The following is a 13,603-nucleotide window of genomic DNA, read 5'->3' on the forward strand; positions in this document are numbered from 1 at the left end:
TAGCAATTTCATTCCAACAAACCAACTTTAAAATGGGGAAGAGTTTCCCAAACAGAGAAATGAGAGGAGTCAGAAAACTTCTGACTTAGCACCCCAGTTGAGTTTATGTATATTTGGAACTTATACTTGCAAGTCCTTTTAAATTGTGAATTAAAGGAACTCTTGCCCTGAAATGGCCAAGATGGGCCTCTTTTGACATTCCAAAACTGGTTTCTGTGCATGCAGTTAGAGAAACCTCTCAGAAGGTAAGAATTCTTACCATGTTAGTCAGTTTCCTTGATCTCTGCCTGCAGGATCTGCTGGAAATTAGAGTGGTAAGAGTTTTTCTCTTTTCTAAAATTAGATTAGTGGGAATAAATTTCTGTAGGGCTAGCTCTTTGGACTCAGTGACTTTTGGTTTGAAGTTTGGAAGAGTATTCTAGATTTGTTAATCCTTTTCCTCCCAGAGATGGTCACTGATTTTTGTTGTTGTTGTTTTTGTCTTTTGTGTCTTTGGTCATAAGGAGGAAAACCAGTCCTCCTTGGTCTGGTTAGGTTTTCCTTTCCTGAGAACTTGACTTGTTGATCAACGGGAATATTCTTTCTGGTTTCCACCATACAGAAGGTGCATATACTGACGTACATTTGGCAGTCAGTCAGATAAACTGAATGTTCTTTGTCTGAGAGTGTCAGCTCTCAGGGGAGTTTGTCATAAGTGATCTCAGTCCATAAGGGGCTTTGGTCATCTCAACCTTTGTTGTTTCCATGTGTACAATGAAGGTCTCTACTTCTTTAGAATGTCCTTGGGAGTGAAATTTCTGCATCTTGTGAGGGCTGCATGCTTTGCAGTCTCTTGAAGGATGCCTCTTACATACTTGGTTTAACCATAAAAAGGTTTATTGGTTTGAGTCACTATTAAGATCCTGTTCATCAATAGACAAATGATGAGCCCTCTGAATTGGAAAGACTTCAAAATTGTTAAAAGTTTAGAAAGGGTTCATCTTAAACACTTGTACCTATTTTAATTGGTATGCACTTCTAATTTCCAAAATAGCTTAATTGACGGATTTGTTGTAGAAGGCTAATGAAAGATTAAAGATATAAAACGTACCTAAAACAAAAGACTATAAGATTGACTTAGTTCCTACTGCTCCCCTCTATCCTGCTTTATTTGAGTACTCGTTCTTGTAATCCTCTGTATGAATTGCTTTTCCACTCTGAAGAGACTATTAAACAGTTACCTTTAGAAATGGGACCACTTGAGGCTGTAGGCAATCCTCTTCAGGTCAAAGGCTGAACTGAGGGCCATAGTTAAAGAATTTCTTAAACCCAGAGAGGATTCTCAAAAGTTTTTGTAAATGGATTACCAAGATGGGAGGCCATTGGTCTGACTAAACAAGTGACCATAGCTGATATTCAGAACCTGATAGAAATTTTTTTGGCTTTCTCCCCCAAGCTAAATATACCCAGAGGGAAGAAAAACATTCCAACATAGGTGGATCAGTATGTCCATCCTTTGATATCATTTATGTGGCTACCCAATTCCTTGAGGAATTAAAAACAGCAGTCTACTCTTTCCAGGACCAGAGATGTAGCTCCAGAAACAATTCAAAGCCCATCAATCGTTTTTTCCACTCCCCGAAACCTCCCCCTATTTATCTTAAGAGGCTTGTAAGTATTGAAAAAAAATTCTGGCCTTATGGGAACAAAAGTCCTCCTAGGAGGCACTTGCATTTCTCTCCCTGAGCCTTTGAGAGGTAAATGTTCTACCTAGTCTTCTCGAGGAACTCTTATCTAGGCCATCTTTTTAAAATGCAAACTTAAGAAAGGTAACCCTTATCAAAAGAAAATGAAAAGGGGGATAGGTCATTTGGAACTTGCCGTGTCAAGGACAAATATAAATAATCTTCAGTGTCTTCTCCATAAATATTAGTAAGAAAAGGTTTAGCCATCTAAATAAGTGACCTTGATTTCTTCCATCTGCCAGAAACCCAATTTGAACAGACTTTTCTGTAACTGATGGGTTTTGTGTTATTGTAGCTGATTTAAGGCTGAAAATTTGAAATGAGAACTAAGGGGTCTCTGTTTGTGTGTTTGTGTGTGTCTACATATATGTGTGTGTGTTGTAGACGTGTGATATAGCCAAAATTAATTTGTAAAAGAGTCCTATTTAGTTGGTTTAAAGAAAATTAAGCATTTAGATAAATCCTCAGAAATATGGAAGAAACTAAAATGAATTTCAGGATCACATGGACTGGGAAATATTCAGTACTAAGTTAATATTTGGTATTAAAGTTAGTTTATTATTAATGTCTTTAGAGTCATCAACATTAAACATAATACTTTTATTGTACCTAGATTTACTAGAAGTTAAATAAGATCTTATATCTGTTGCAAAATTTGTCAGCCAGAAAGATGATTTGATATAATAAAATTTTTATAAGTAAATTAAATGTAAATGGGTTAAGAGTTTTTAGGTGAACTCTTTAAGAATAATCATGTTTTATGGTGTGTCTACTTAGAAATCGTTTCTCCAAATCTTTTTGGCAACTTCAAACTTTAGGGTTTTGCTAAATTAAATTAAATGATGGAAGCTTATTGAATATCTAGATCATTCCCAAATAAAATAAGGTACTGAAACATTAATTACTAAACATAGGCTTCCTTTTACAGAGAAACTAAAGATATTTAGGACTATTAATAAATATGTTTGGTTCCACATGGAGACATCTTCTATAAGAAAGCACATATTTAAAAGAAATTATAAATAGTATTTAGAAGTTTGCCAATCTACAGAATGCTAATGTAAAAGACAGTTCATAATTGCTTACTTCTTAGTTTTTGCTACAAATGAAGGCGTTTAAGAATTATAATTAAAATATGTAATTAAAACCACTAAAAATTAATAAGGAAAACATCTTTGTATGCAAGGAAAAAGAAGGTATAAGGAATGGAAATACACTTAGTTCAGGGAAGAGAAAGTAATTTTGTCCTAAAGATAGCTTTAAAAGAGAGAGAGAATGATGGCTTCCGCAACACATATACTAAAATTGGAATGACACAGAGAATATTAGCATGACCCCTGCACAAGAATGCCACACAAATTTGTGAAGTGTTCTATATTTTTATTAGCAGATGCAAACTACTATATATAGAATGGATAAACAACAAGGTCCTACTGTCTAGCGCAGGGAACTATATGCAATATCCTCTGATAAACCATAATGGCAAAGAATATGAAAAAGACTATACATAAAACTGAATCACTTTGCTGTTTAGCAGAAATTAACACAACATTGTAAATCAACTATACTTGAATACAATAAATTTTTTAAAATAAAAAAATTAAAGTAAAATGAAATCCTATAAAAAAAGAGAGAGAGAGAAAAGGAAAACATAGGACAAAAATCTAAAGGTTAAAAAAAAAGTAAGTTAGGGCTTCCCTGGTGGCGCAGTGGTTGAGAGTCCGCCTGCCGATGCAGGGGACACGGGTTCGTGCCCCGGTCCGGGAAGATCCCACATGCCACGGAGCGGCTGGGCCCGTGAGCCATGGCCACTGAACCTGCACGTCTGGAGCCTGTGCTCCGCAACGGGAGAGGCCACAACAGTGAGAGGCCCGCATACCTCCAAAAAACAAAAAAAAAAAAGGAAGTTATAGAAGTTTTGTCAAAGAGAAGCCTTGAGAATAGAGTTCTGTATGTGATCAAGACTGGCTAAGATTAGAATAAATTGTAAGATGGTGCAAAACCTGAATTTGGTTTTCTCTCTGTTAAGAGCATGAAGTTTTAATGGGATATTGATATGCTCTTGATAACAGATAGTAAAGATTTTTTACCTTTTAAAAAAAATATTTATTTATTTATTTTTGGCTGTGTTGGGTCTTCGTTTCTGTGCGAGGGCTTTCTCTAGTTGCGGCAAGCAGGGGCCACTCTTCATCGCGTTGCGCGGGCCTCTCACTATCGCGGCCTCTCTTGTTGTGGAGCACAGGCTCCAGATGCACAGGCTCAGTAGTTGTGGCTCACGAGCCTAGTTCCTCCGCGGCATGTGGGATCTTCCCAGACCAGGGCTCAAACCCGTGTCCCCTGCATTGGCAGGCAGATTCTCAACCACTGCGCCACCAGGGAAGCCCAATTTTTTACCTTTTAAGTAAACTGTTGCAACTTTCTGTATTTTGCTTTTGAAATCTTTTGTCACTTTGCTTGGGTGGATAACTAAGTACTGTTACATAGTGACCTATGATCCTATTTGACCAAGTGTTTTAAACCCTTTTTAATATATTTGACAAACTTCCCCAAAATCAAATTCTAAATGAAGTTCTTTTGACCTGTAGATAACATTGAGGTTTTCCAGAATGCCTCCGGAGCACCTCAAGATTTGTTTTCTCTCCTTATCAAAGAAAGACATTAAACTAATTAGGCTAATTTTATATGTTAAATTACATGGGAAGCGTTGTTAAATGAGTGGTGATAAACCTTCTTAGGTTGTAGAGTATAGATAATTGTCATTAATATAAATGTTCTAGAAATTATGTGAAATTTCTAAAATTTAAATATGTCCTCATGTAGTATCATCAGTCATAATTCTAATTATTGTTTTAATATTGTATGCCACTAAAACAACAAATTTCTTTGACAATTGCTTTGTAAACAGGTCTTTAACCTTGCTTTTTAAGTCTTTTCTCTTTTATAGACAGTTATTTTTGTACTCTGATGCTTCTGTAAAAATGCTTCATCTTCCAGAAGATTCATAGAAAGAACCTTTTGACAAATACACGTTTCTGATAACTTTCAGCTCATAACAGTGAACAGGTTAAGAAATTAAAGAATTCTCCAGCATTTATTATTTGTAGATTTTTTTGATGATGACTATTCTGACTGGTGTGAGGTGATACCTCATTGTAGTTTTGATTTGCATTTCTCTAATTATTAGTGATGTTGAGCATCTTTTCATGTGCCTCTTGGGCATCTGTATGTCTTCTTTGGAGAAATGTCTATTTAGGCCTTCTGCCCAGTTTTTGGTTGGGTTGTTTGTTTTTTTGATATTAAGCTGCATGAGCTGTTTGTATATTTTGTAGATTAATCCCTTATCCATTGATTCATTTGCAACTATTTTCTCCCATTCTGAGGGTTGTCTTTTCTTCTTGTTTATGGTTACCTTTGCTGTGTAAAAGCTTTGAAGTTTCATTAGGTCCCATTTGCTTATTTTTGTTTTTATTTCCACTTCTCTAGGAGGTGTGTCAAAAAAGATCTTGCTGTGATTTATGTCAAAGAGTGTTCTGCCTATGTTTTTCTCTAAGAGTTTGATAGTTTCTGGCCTTACATTTAGGTCTTTAATCCATTTTGAGTTTATTTTTGTATATGGTGTTAGGGAGTGTTCTAATTCCATTCTTTTACATGTAGCTGTCCAGTTTTCCTAGTGTGGAGAAAAGGGAACCCCCTTGCACTGTTTGTGGGAATGTAAATTGATACAGCCACTATGGAGAACAGTCTGGAGGTTCCTTAAAAAACTAAAAATAGAATTACCATATGACCCAGCAATCCCACTCCTGGGCGTATACTCAGGGAAAACCATAATTCAAAAAGGCACATGCACCCCAATGTTCACTGCAGCACTATTTACAATAGCCAGGACATGGAAGGAACCTAAATGTCCATCGACAGATGAATGGATAAAGAAGATGTGGTACATATATACAATGGAATATTACTCAGCCATAAAACGGGATGAAATTGGGTCATTTGTAGAGACGTGGATGGATCTAGAGACTGTCATACAGAGTGAAGTAAGTCAGAAACAGATAAACAAATATCGTATATTAATGCATATATGTGGAATCTAGAAAAATGGTACAGATGAACCTGTTTGCTGGGCAGAGATAGAGACACAGACATAGAGAACATACGTATGGACGCCAAGGGGGGAAGGGGGGCGTGGGATGAATTGGGAGATTGGGATTGACATATATACACTAATATGTATAAAATAGATAACAAATGAGAATCTGCTGTATAGGACAGGGAACTCTACTTTGCTTCACTGTACAGTAGAAACCTACACAACAGTGTAAAACAATTATACCCCAATTTACAAAAATAAAGAATTCTAATGGAAACCCTGATGACTTCATAAAACTGTTAACAGAAGATCATGATCAACAAGAATTAGTTACATAGGGCTGAATGTTAGTTTGTATAACTTTCTGTCTGAAATATTACTAGTTTTTAATCTTGGTTGTCCAAATATAAGGAAACCCTTCACTTTAAGTTAATTATGACTTATAGCAATTTGGTAAATTATAACTTTGTAAGCAGAATTGTAGCATTCATCTTTTCTCACTACTTGATTCCTCCAGAATTTGGGAACTCAGTGAGTATTCTTATCTTTATGGCAATGTAGCTATTTGCATAAGTTCGATAAGAGTCTGTTCTTATAACAGGACATATTGGAAACATTGGTTATGTTACCATGTTTTTGACTGGAATGTCATATTTGAGAAATTGCACAGAATCAGATATGATCAGATAGCTTTAAAGAACTAAGGTGAACTTTATGGAGCCATAAAACCCCTTGGAAAAACAATCTGGTACCTTGCTTACAAGGAGCCCAGCAGCCTTACCAGGTAAATAAGAAAGGTCACTTCCTGGCCGCCCCAGAACCTTGAAATATTTTGAGGACCTTGAGAAGGGAGGAATTCACCCAATCTATATATAGGTAGTACAGGCGAATCTGATGACAAGCACTTGGCGTGGCTTTACTGGCCTTGAAAGGCCTTTTAAAGTTCAGTCTGAGATTCCTTATGAAACGTTCCAGCACAGCCAATTTAAAGTAGCTTGTGTGATCAATTACTCTTATGCAAATAATCAGGCAAAGTTTATTGAAACCAGACTTATTTTGCAAGCAAATTAGTCAACTTGGCTATATTTTGTAGAAATGAGGGTAATTTTAGATAGAAAAAGATTGTTTCTGTAGATGTTGGGTTCTAGTGTTGTTGTCTTTGAGGTTTTGTATTTACTGCTTAAGACTCACTTCCTGGATGGCTTCTTGTTACTATGTTGCATTATCACAAAAGTTTAATTGAATTATTAAAAGGACATACTAAGATTGTTTCTGAAGCTTATCACATCAACTTATCTTTGGATGAAGATCAGGTGGCCCATGGCCTGCAACCAGGAGATGATGTACACTGGAAAAGACATCATTGAAAGGACTCTCTCCAACCTAGATTACAGGACCCTTGTCAGATACTCTTAATTAGCTCTTGCACAGCATAACTGAAGGGAATTGATTCTTGGATTCATATTTCCCACTTGAAAGGGCCCCTGCACTGGACTGGTCCATAGAGAGGACTGCTCACTTCAAACTCACCTTAAAACAATGCTCAAACAGAGGAGAAACGACTCCCACCCCAGGAGGAGAAGAAGACATCAGAACGAGACAGCTATCCCAAGATGCTGGACCTGATCCATATGATTATTTATTGTGTTTTTTCATTTCTTTGGCTTCTGCACATAACTCAAATGTTTTTCTATCATTGGCACAAGTCCCATGTAGACTTTAAAAATTAATCCAATTGTTGGATTTGTGGTCATTTACCTATGCCAAGTACTTCTTGGTGGATTTCTCCAAGGCTCTAATTGGATGGTCCTTAGGAAAATTATTCTAGAAGAAAGAAGTTATAGTTTTGTTCGAGCCACTTTTGTTATTGCTAGATGGGACCCCTTCACTTGGCCAATCAATCATACTTGCTCTGACCATGGTCATAAATATGAATGACTTAAATCTGCATCATAATCACCCTTGTTTATGGTGCTTTTCCCGGTAACCTCCCATAACTGACGCTCCCCACCCTCAAAATCCTCTTTTGTCTTTAGCTGAGGATAGTATTTAAGGTGAGGGCTTTGGCTATTTTGGTGAGTTACTCAGTTTTTCTGGGTCTCTTCCATGTATACGTTATTAAATCTTGTTTGATTTTCTCGTGTTAATCTTTCTCATGTCAATTTAATTCTTAGACAAGCCAGAAGAATGTAGATGGGTAGAGGAAAATTTCTTCTTCCCTGACGATAGCCTTGGAAACCATCCAGTACCTTGGGGGTGGGAGGGGAGGATAGCTCTTTGGCAACTTTTTTTTTTTAAAGTAACACATGTATATAGTAAAAATTTCAAACTGCATGAAAGGTCATACAATGAATAGCCCTCCCTTGAAAGTCAATAAATAGTCCCTCTCATCTCTTATTTCTAGTCCCTCAGTTTCTCCCCCAGAGGCAACCACTGTTACCAGCTTCTTGTGTAGTCATTGGGACGTAGTCTGTGAATATTCAAGTATATGGATATATATTCCCTTCTACTTTTTTACATAGATGTTAGCATACGATATAAACTGTTCTGCACCTTGCTTTTTATATATTGTTTTCTTCCAAAATTTTGTCCTCACGAAATATCTTGCTTCCTTTTTGAGTTAATTTTGACCATTTCTCCAGGAAACTGCCTGTTTCCTCAATATTTTCCAGTTGTTTTCAGAGTTGTACGTTATATTGTCTTGTAATTTAGAACAACTAACAAAGTTCTTCATACCTATTGGTCTAAATGTTAATCCCTCTTCTAACACTTACAAACTTTCTAAGCAATTTTGGGCAAGTCCCGTGAGTCGTGCTGTGTGGTAAATGTTCATAGTCTAACAGAGGGTGATGATTGTAGTGTATTAAAGAATGATGAGTGAGTTTGGCAATTTTCTGAGATATACTTGCAACTAAAAACATAAAATAATTACTATTTTAGGAGCTTAGCCCTATGCCACCCCTTCCTCTATAACCTTCCTTCCTTCCTTTCTCTTCATAACATATTAACTCACACTCAACCTGTACCCTATTAGTTAAATAAGGAAAACTGGCATTTTTAGACTGAAATAATGCTTAGGTAAGCCAAATACTGACTGCCTCAACAATTGTTTTATGGCCTGTCCTCCTCTGAAGCCAGCATCAAGGCCATCTTGAAATGAGTGGTAAAGAGGCCAAGAGATGAGGCTGGGTGGTATAAGTTGTGGTTTTCAGTTGGGGAGAGATAACTAATTTTGGAGGTTGACAAGGAAATAGAAGAGGTTATTAATGGCCTCAGGGAAGCCGGAACGGATTTGGTAATCTGATAATGAGTGCTGAGGTCAGGACAGGGGTAGGGGTGGCATTGAGGGTGGGAATGGTAGTGGGAGGGGTGGAGCAGGTGTGGGAAGCTGAGGCTGGGCCTGGGGAATTGTATTCAATACATAATAATCTCTTGTAACATTAAAAAAAGTTTCATATCTACTGGCCTAAATGTTCATATTATTCCCATCAGTATTTGCACAAGTACTGAAACTGTGCTTGGTCTGAGAAGGAGAATTATAAGAATATTTAAACAAAACAGAACAACAAACACACACACACATCTCATTAGTTTGGGAATTTCTTCACACTACAGCCACATTCTTTCTTCTTAAGTTTACTACTTGTGTGCTTTCCTAGATTGCCCATCCAAAAAAATAAGGCTAGTTCACATCATCCCCTACCCTGTTTGTTAAAAGTGGAAAACTGGTAATTATTTGCCCCAGTGGGCACTCAGTACCCTGCATATTGCTTGCATCAACAATGGATGTATTGCCTGAGCTCATTTTAGCCTGAGGTGAGGTGAAATGGAGTCTGAAACACAGAGAAAGTCCCGAGATAGGACAGGAAAACGAGATAGGGACATGCAGTTTTCTTTAAAAAGTTATTCTTACAATAATCGCCCTCTTTCAGCCTTGAACATCTTCAGTACTTGCCCTAAATCGCTTAGCAACTTTGTAAACTGTGGTAAATTGTGGTGGGATTAAAATGTTGGCCAATGCATACAGAGAAGTTCCCCCCACCCGACCCCAAGGGGGTGAGGGAGAAAAGCAATTTCGGAGGTCGGTGTGGAGACAGTATGAAAGCTTGTAACAGTCCAGTAAGTGGGAAGCTGCTAAGTAGCGGAATGAGAAGCGCAGGTAATCATCCAGGCGAGGGCGACAGTGGAGGGAGCAGTTGTTAAGGTGCGCTTCATCCCTTTATTCAGCAACTGGGAAAGGAAGTCTCTCGGCCGCTGGGGGAGGGGCAGGCTTTTTCCCTAAGGTGCAGTGCTGGTGTGGGAGGCGGCACCCCGAGCCTCCTCCAGAGAGCCGGAAGCAGACGCTGGCGGGGGCGGGGCGCGAAGAGGTGGGAGGGGGAGAGAAGGAAGTGGCGGCCCCGCGGCCGACGGGAGTGCGCTGAGGATCGGGGTGGAGTGTTAAAAAGGGAGCGTGTCCAGCGAGACCCGTGGCCCAGAAGAAGGGAAGCGAGGCGACGCGAACCCCTGCCCCCCACCCAGAGGACAAGGGAGGAGGGCCGAGGGCCGGGGCCGCTAGCAGCTGCTAGGCGCTCTTCGGTGACGCGGCCGCCACGCGCAGACGCGCTGACGGGGCGCGGCCTCCACGTCTCAGGTTCCGCAAAGGCCTGTGGGAGCGACCCGGGAGAAGGAGGGCCAAGATGGCGGAAGCGGCGGAGTCTCCCGGAGACCCAGGGACAGCAACGCCCAGGCCCCTGGTGAGCTTGGGTTCTGCGACAGAAGGGACCGAGGGTGAGGCAGATGCCCCGTAAGGAAGTCGGGCGACGGGCTCGTGGCGTGAAAGAGCCGGAATCCCTTCCTCACGGCAGGTCCTTCCTGTACCCGATGCCAGACCAGGTCCCAACACTGCGCCTGTTCTTTGGGCTAACCGCTTCCCCCCACCCGCGTTGTTTCCACGCCTTCTTGTGAAACTTTCATTCACTTTCCTTTTTATCCTCGTCCCCTGCATTTTGTTAAATGCTGAGCTTTAGGCGATTTAAGTATCTTTGCATCTGCTGTCCCCTCATTTTATGGAGACTTGTCACTAGCCCTTGTTGGAGTAGCAGCATTCTGGGATTAATGAGAGATTACTTCCCATGGGACGTTATAACTTGACTGTTGATTTGCTCAGTGACCCCCAGTCGTCTTGGTTTTATCCCTGCCCTCCCTGTCGCAGCTCCTTGCAGTCCTCTTCATGCTCTCTTGCTCCTGTCTCTGCAGAGGATAGGATTTCTACTGCAAATACTACAATTCCAAAGCCTGAACAGGTATTTAAGAACACAGGCTTTGGAGTTAAAGTTAACTTGGAGGTAAAGTTATCACCCACTCTGCCGCTTGTGTGAATTTGGGCAAGTCATTTCATGGAGAGTTTTTTCCTCTGTAAAATGGAGTTAAAAATACCTGCCTCAAAGAGTTTTTACAAAGTTGTAGTGACAAATTATGTGAAGTGTCTAACACAATCAGTGCCATAACTGAGTGTAGTCAGCTCAACATTCTGCCCCCCAATCCCTCCTCCCAAACGTTTAGTTATATACCAAATAGTGTTTAATTATATAGTAGTTGCTCAATAAATGGTACATCCCTTTTCTCTGTTTTAAATTGGCAACTTAACATAGTAGAGGACTGACCTGGGAGTCAGGTGAAACTGATTCTAGTTTTGGTTCTGCTTACTAGCTCTGTTTGTTCATCACTTCATTTGACAGATATTTATTGAGTATCCGCTATGTTCCAGGCACTCTTTTAGGCACTGAAGATACAACAGTGAAAGAGAGTGAGTAGGTCCAAGTTCTCATGGAAGACTTCTGACCTTGAGGAAGTCACTCTGAACCCCAGTTTCCTCATTTGGAAAATGAGGGTAGTAAGTCACCACAGAATTAGAGTACTAAATGAACTAATATATGCATAGTGCCTGGTATGACGTAGTTACAGGTGCTTAGGTGTTTTTAGTTCCTTTCGTCTAAACTGACCCACTTCTCTTTTATGAAGCTTTCCCCCAATTAATTTTAGTGGTTCTGGTTACTCATTACTCAGTATCCAGTCCACTTCTATTCAACAATGTTTATTGAACTCCCACAGTGTGTAATACACTATGCTAGTTGCTTTAGGAAATACAAATGGCCTTTCCTTATGCTTACAGTCTAATTTGTAGGGATAAGACAAATGTATAATGCTAAAATAAGACACTATATAAGAAAGTTACACATAAAATATTAACAAAATTTAAAAGAAGATGCTATCATGTCTAGTTGGGGTGATGAAGCAAGCTACATGGTAGAAGTTACATTTGAGGGGGCCTCAGAGGATGGGTAGGATTTGAATTGCAGGTGAGCATAAGAGCTATCAATGATTGACCACCTGCTATGTGCCAGGATTGTACTAAACATCCTCTGCATATTTTCTAAACTTCACAGCAGCTAGTTCAGGTGGTTTTTGAACTATGTTTTACTTGCAGGTGAGGGGATGAGACTCAGAGAGATTTGATGATTTCCCCAGGGTGGCTAGGCTGAAAATTGAACTTAGGTCTGCTTCTGAAACCAAGACTATTTCCAGTAATGCTACAGATCCTCTCATTGGTGAAGGTACAGAGGTTAGGAGGTGCTAATGCATTTGCAGAACAACAGAGAGATTACTTTGGCTGAAGCACAGGGAAGTATTAGGAGGTAAACCTTAAAAGATAAGGCTACTAAATTAGGGAGGCAATATGGAACAGTGGTTATGGATGTGTGCTCTGGGGTCAAGTCGTCTAGGTTTGGTTCTATGCTCTGTCACTTAACTAACTGTAGGATATTGGGGAAATTACCAAACCCCTCCATGCCTCAGTTTCCCTGTCTGTAAAATGGAGATAAAGCAATACTTACAGGGTTGTTCGGTGGATTAAATGAGTTAAAACATATAAAACACTTGGTAGAGTGCCTGGCACATAATAATCATGTAGTGTTATTTCTTCTTATTGACTACTATGCCGGGAGGTTTAATAGGCAACAAGGAGCCACTGGAAATTTTTGAGGAGGGAAGCGTTTTAAATCATGAATTTGACAACATAACAGAGGAGTTACCATGGGGAGTATCTGGAATCTAGGATACCAGTGCAAGTGTTTGCGGTAGTTCCACGAAGAATTGATGACTGTTTGGACTACAGCAGTAGCAGATGTGAAGATTTGAGTAAGGCGGAATGCTCGAGGGTTTGCAGTGCTAGGGAGAATGTGTCTTACATAGTGCTTTTCAAACTTTAATGTGCATAGCAGTCATCTGGGGTATTTTGTTAAATTGCAGATTCTGATTTAGTAGGTCTGGGATGAGGCCTAAGATTCTGCATTTCTAATAAGCTGTCAGGTGGTGCTGCTGCTGCTCCTCCCAGTATCACATTTTGAAAAACAAGACTATAGACAAATGGGAGGAAGTGATACCCTGAACAGAAATACAGAAGAGGAGAATGAGGGCCCTAAAAGTTGATTAATTCACTTTTGGAAATGTTTAGTTTGAGATATTGGCAGGCCATCCAATAGATATCCAACAGGTAGTTGGACACTGAAATCTGGACTTAAGGGCTCACAAGAGGTCAGGACTAGAAAGGTTGATTTAGGAGTCATCTGCATAGAGTTGAAAATACAGAATATTGGGTAATGCCTGTCTATTGCCTGTCTGTTTAAGGAGCAGGAAAAAGAGCCATAATAATCGCTGTAGCCTGGGGTCTGGAAGGAAGCTGGTCCCAGGTGAAGGTGCTGGCTAGAGACCATGCCACTAAGCCCCGACCTCCACCTCTTGGACTGAACTG

General features: G+C 39.7%; 1 protein-coding gene and 1 non-coding gene across 7 annotated transcripts in view; both read left to right on the top strand.

The window, feature by feature from the left end:
* Positions 1–3,002: 3,002 nt before the first annotated feature.
* On the top strand, positions 3,003–3,106 carry LOC117310524 (U6 spliceosomal RNA). Its single transcript, XR_004524668.1, has one exon. It is a non-coding gene; the product is annotated as a U6 spliceosomal RNA (small nuclear RNA).
* A 7,080-nt stretch (positions 3,107–10,186) lies between these two features.
* The window catches only part of YIPF6 (Yip1 domain family member 6), an 87,718-nt gene continuing 84,301 nt past the window's right edge, over positions 10,187–13,603 (top strand). For 3 of the 6 annotated variants that reach the window (XM_019949022.3, XM_073799028.1, XM_033848984.2), the window contains exon 1: positions 10,189–10,547. In XM_019949022.3, the coding sequence (XP_019804581.2) occupies positions 10,491–10,547 (57 nt within the window). In that variant the 5' untranslated portion in view covers positions 10,189–10,490. Of the gene's footprint in view, positions 10,548–13,603 lie in introns of all 6 variants that reach the window. The other 3 variants (XM_073799027.1, XM_019949026.3, XM_019949023.2) reach the window with 3 other exon arrangements.

Source organism: Tursiops truncatus, chromosome X (genome assembly GCF_011762595.2).
Source record: "Tursiops truncatus isolate mTurTru1 chromosome X, mTurTru1.mat.Y, whole genome shotgun sequence".
NCBI classification, from domain to species: domain Eukaryota; kingdom Metazoa; phylum Chordata; class Mammalia; order Artiodactyla; family Delphinidae; genus Tursiops; species Tursiops truncatus.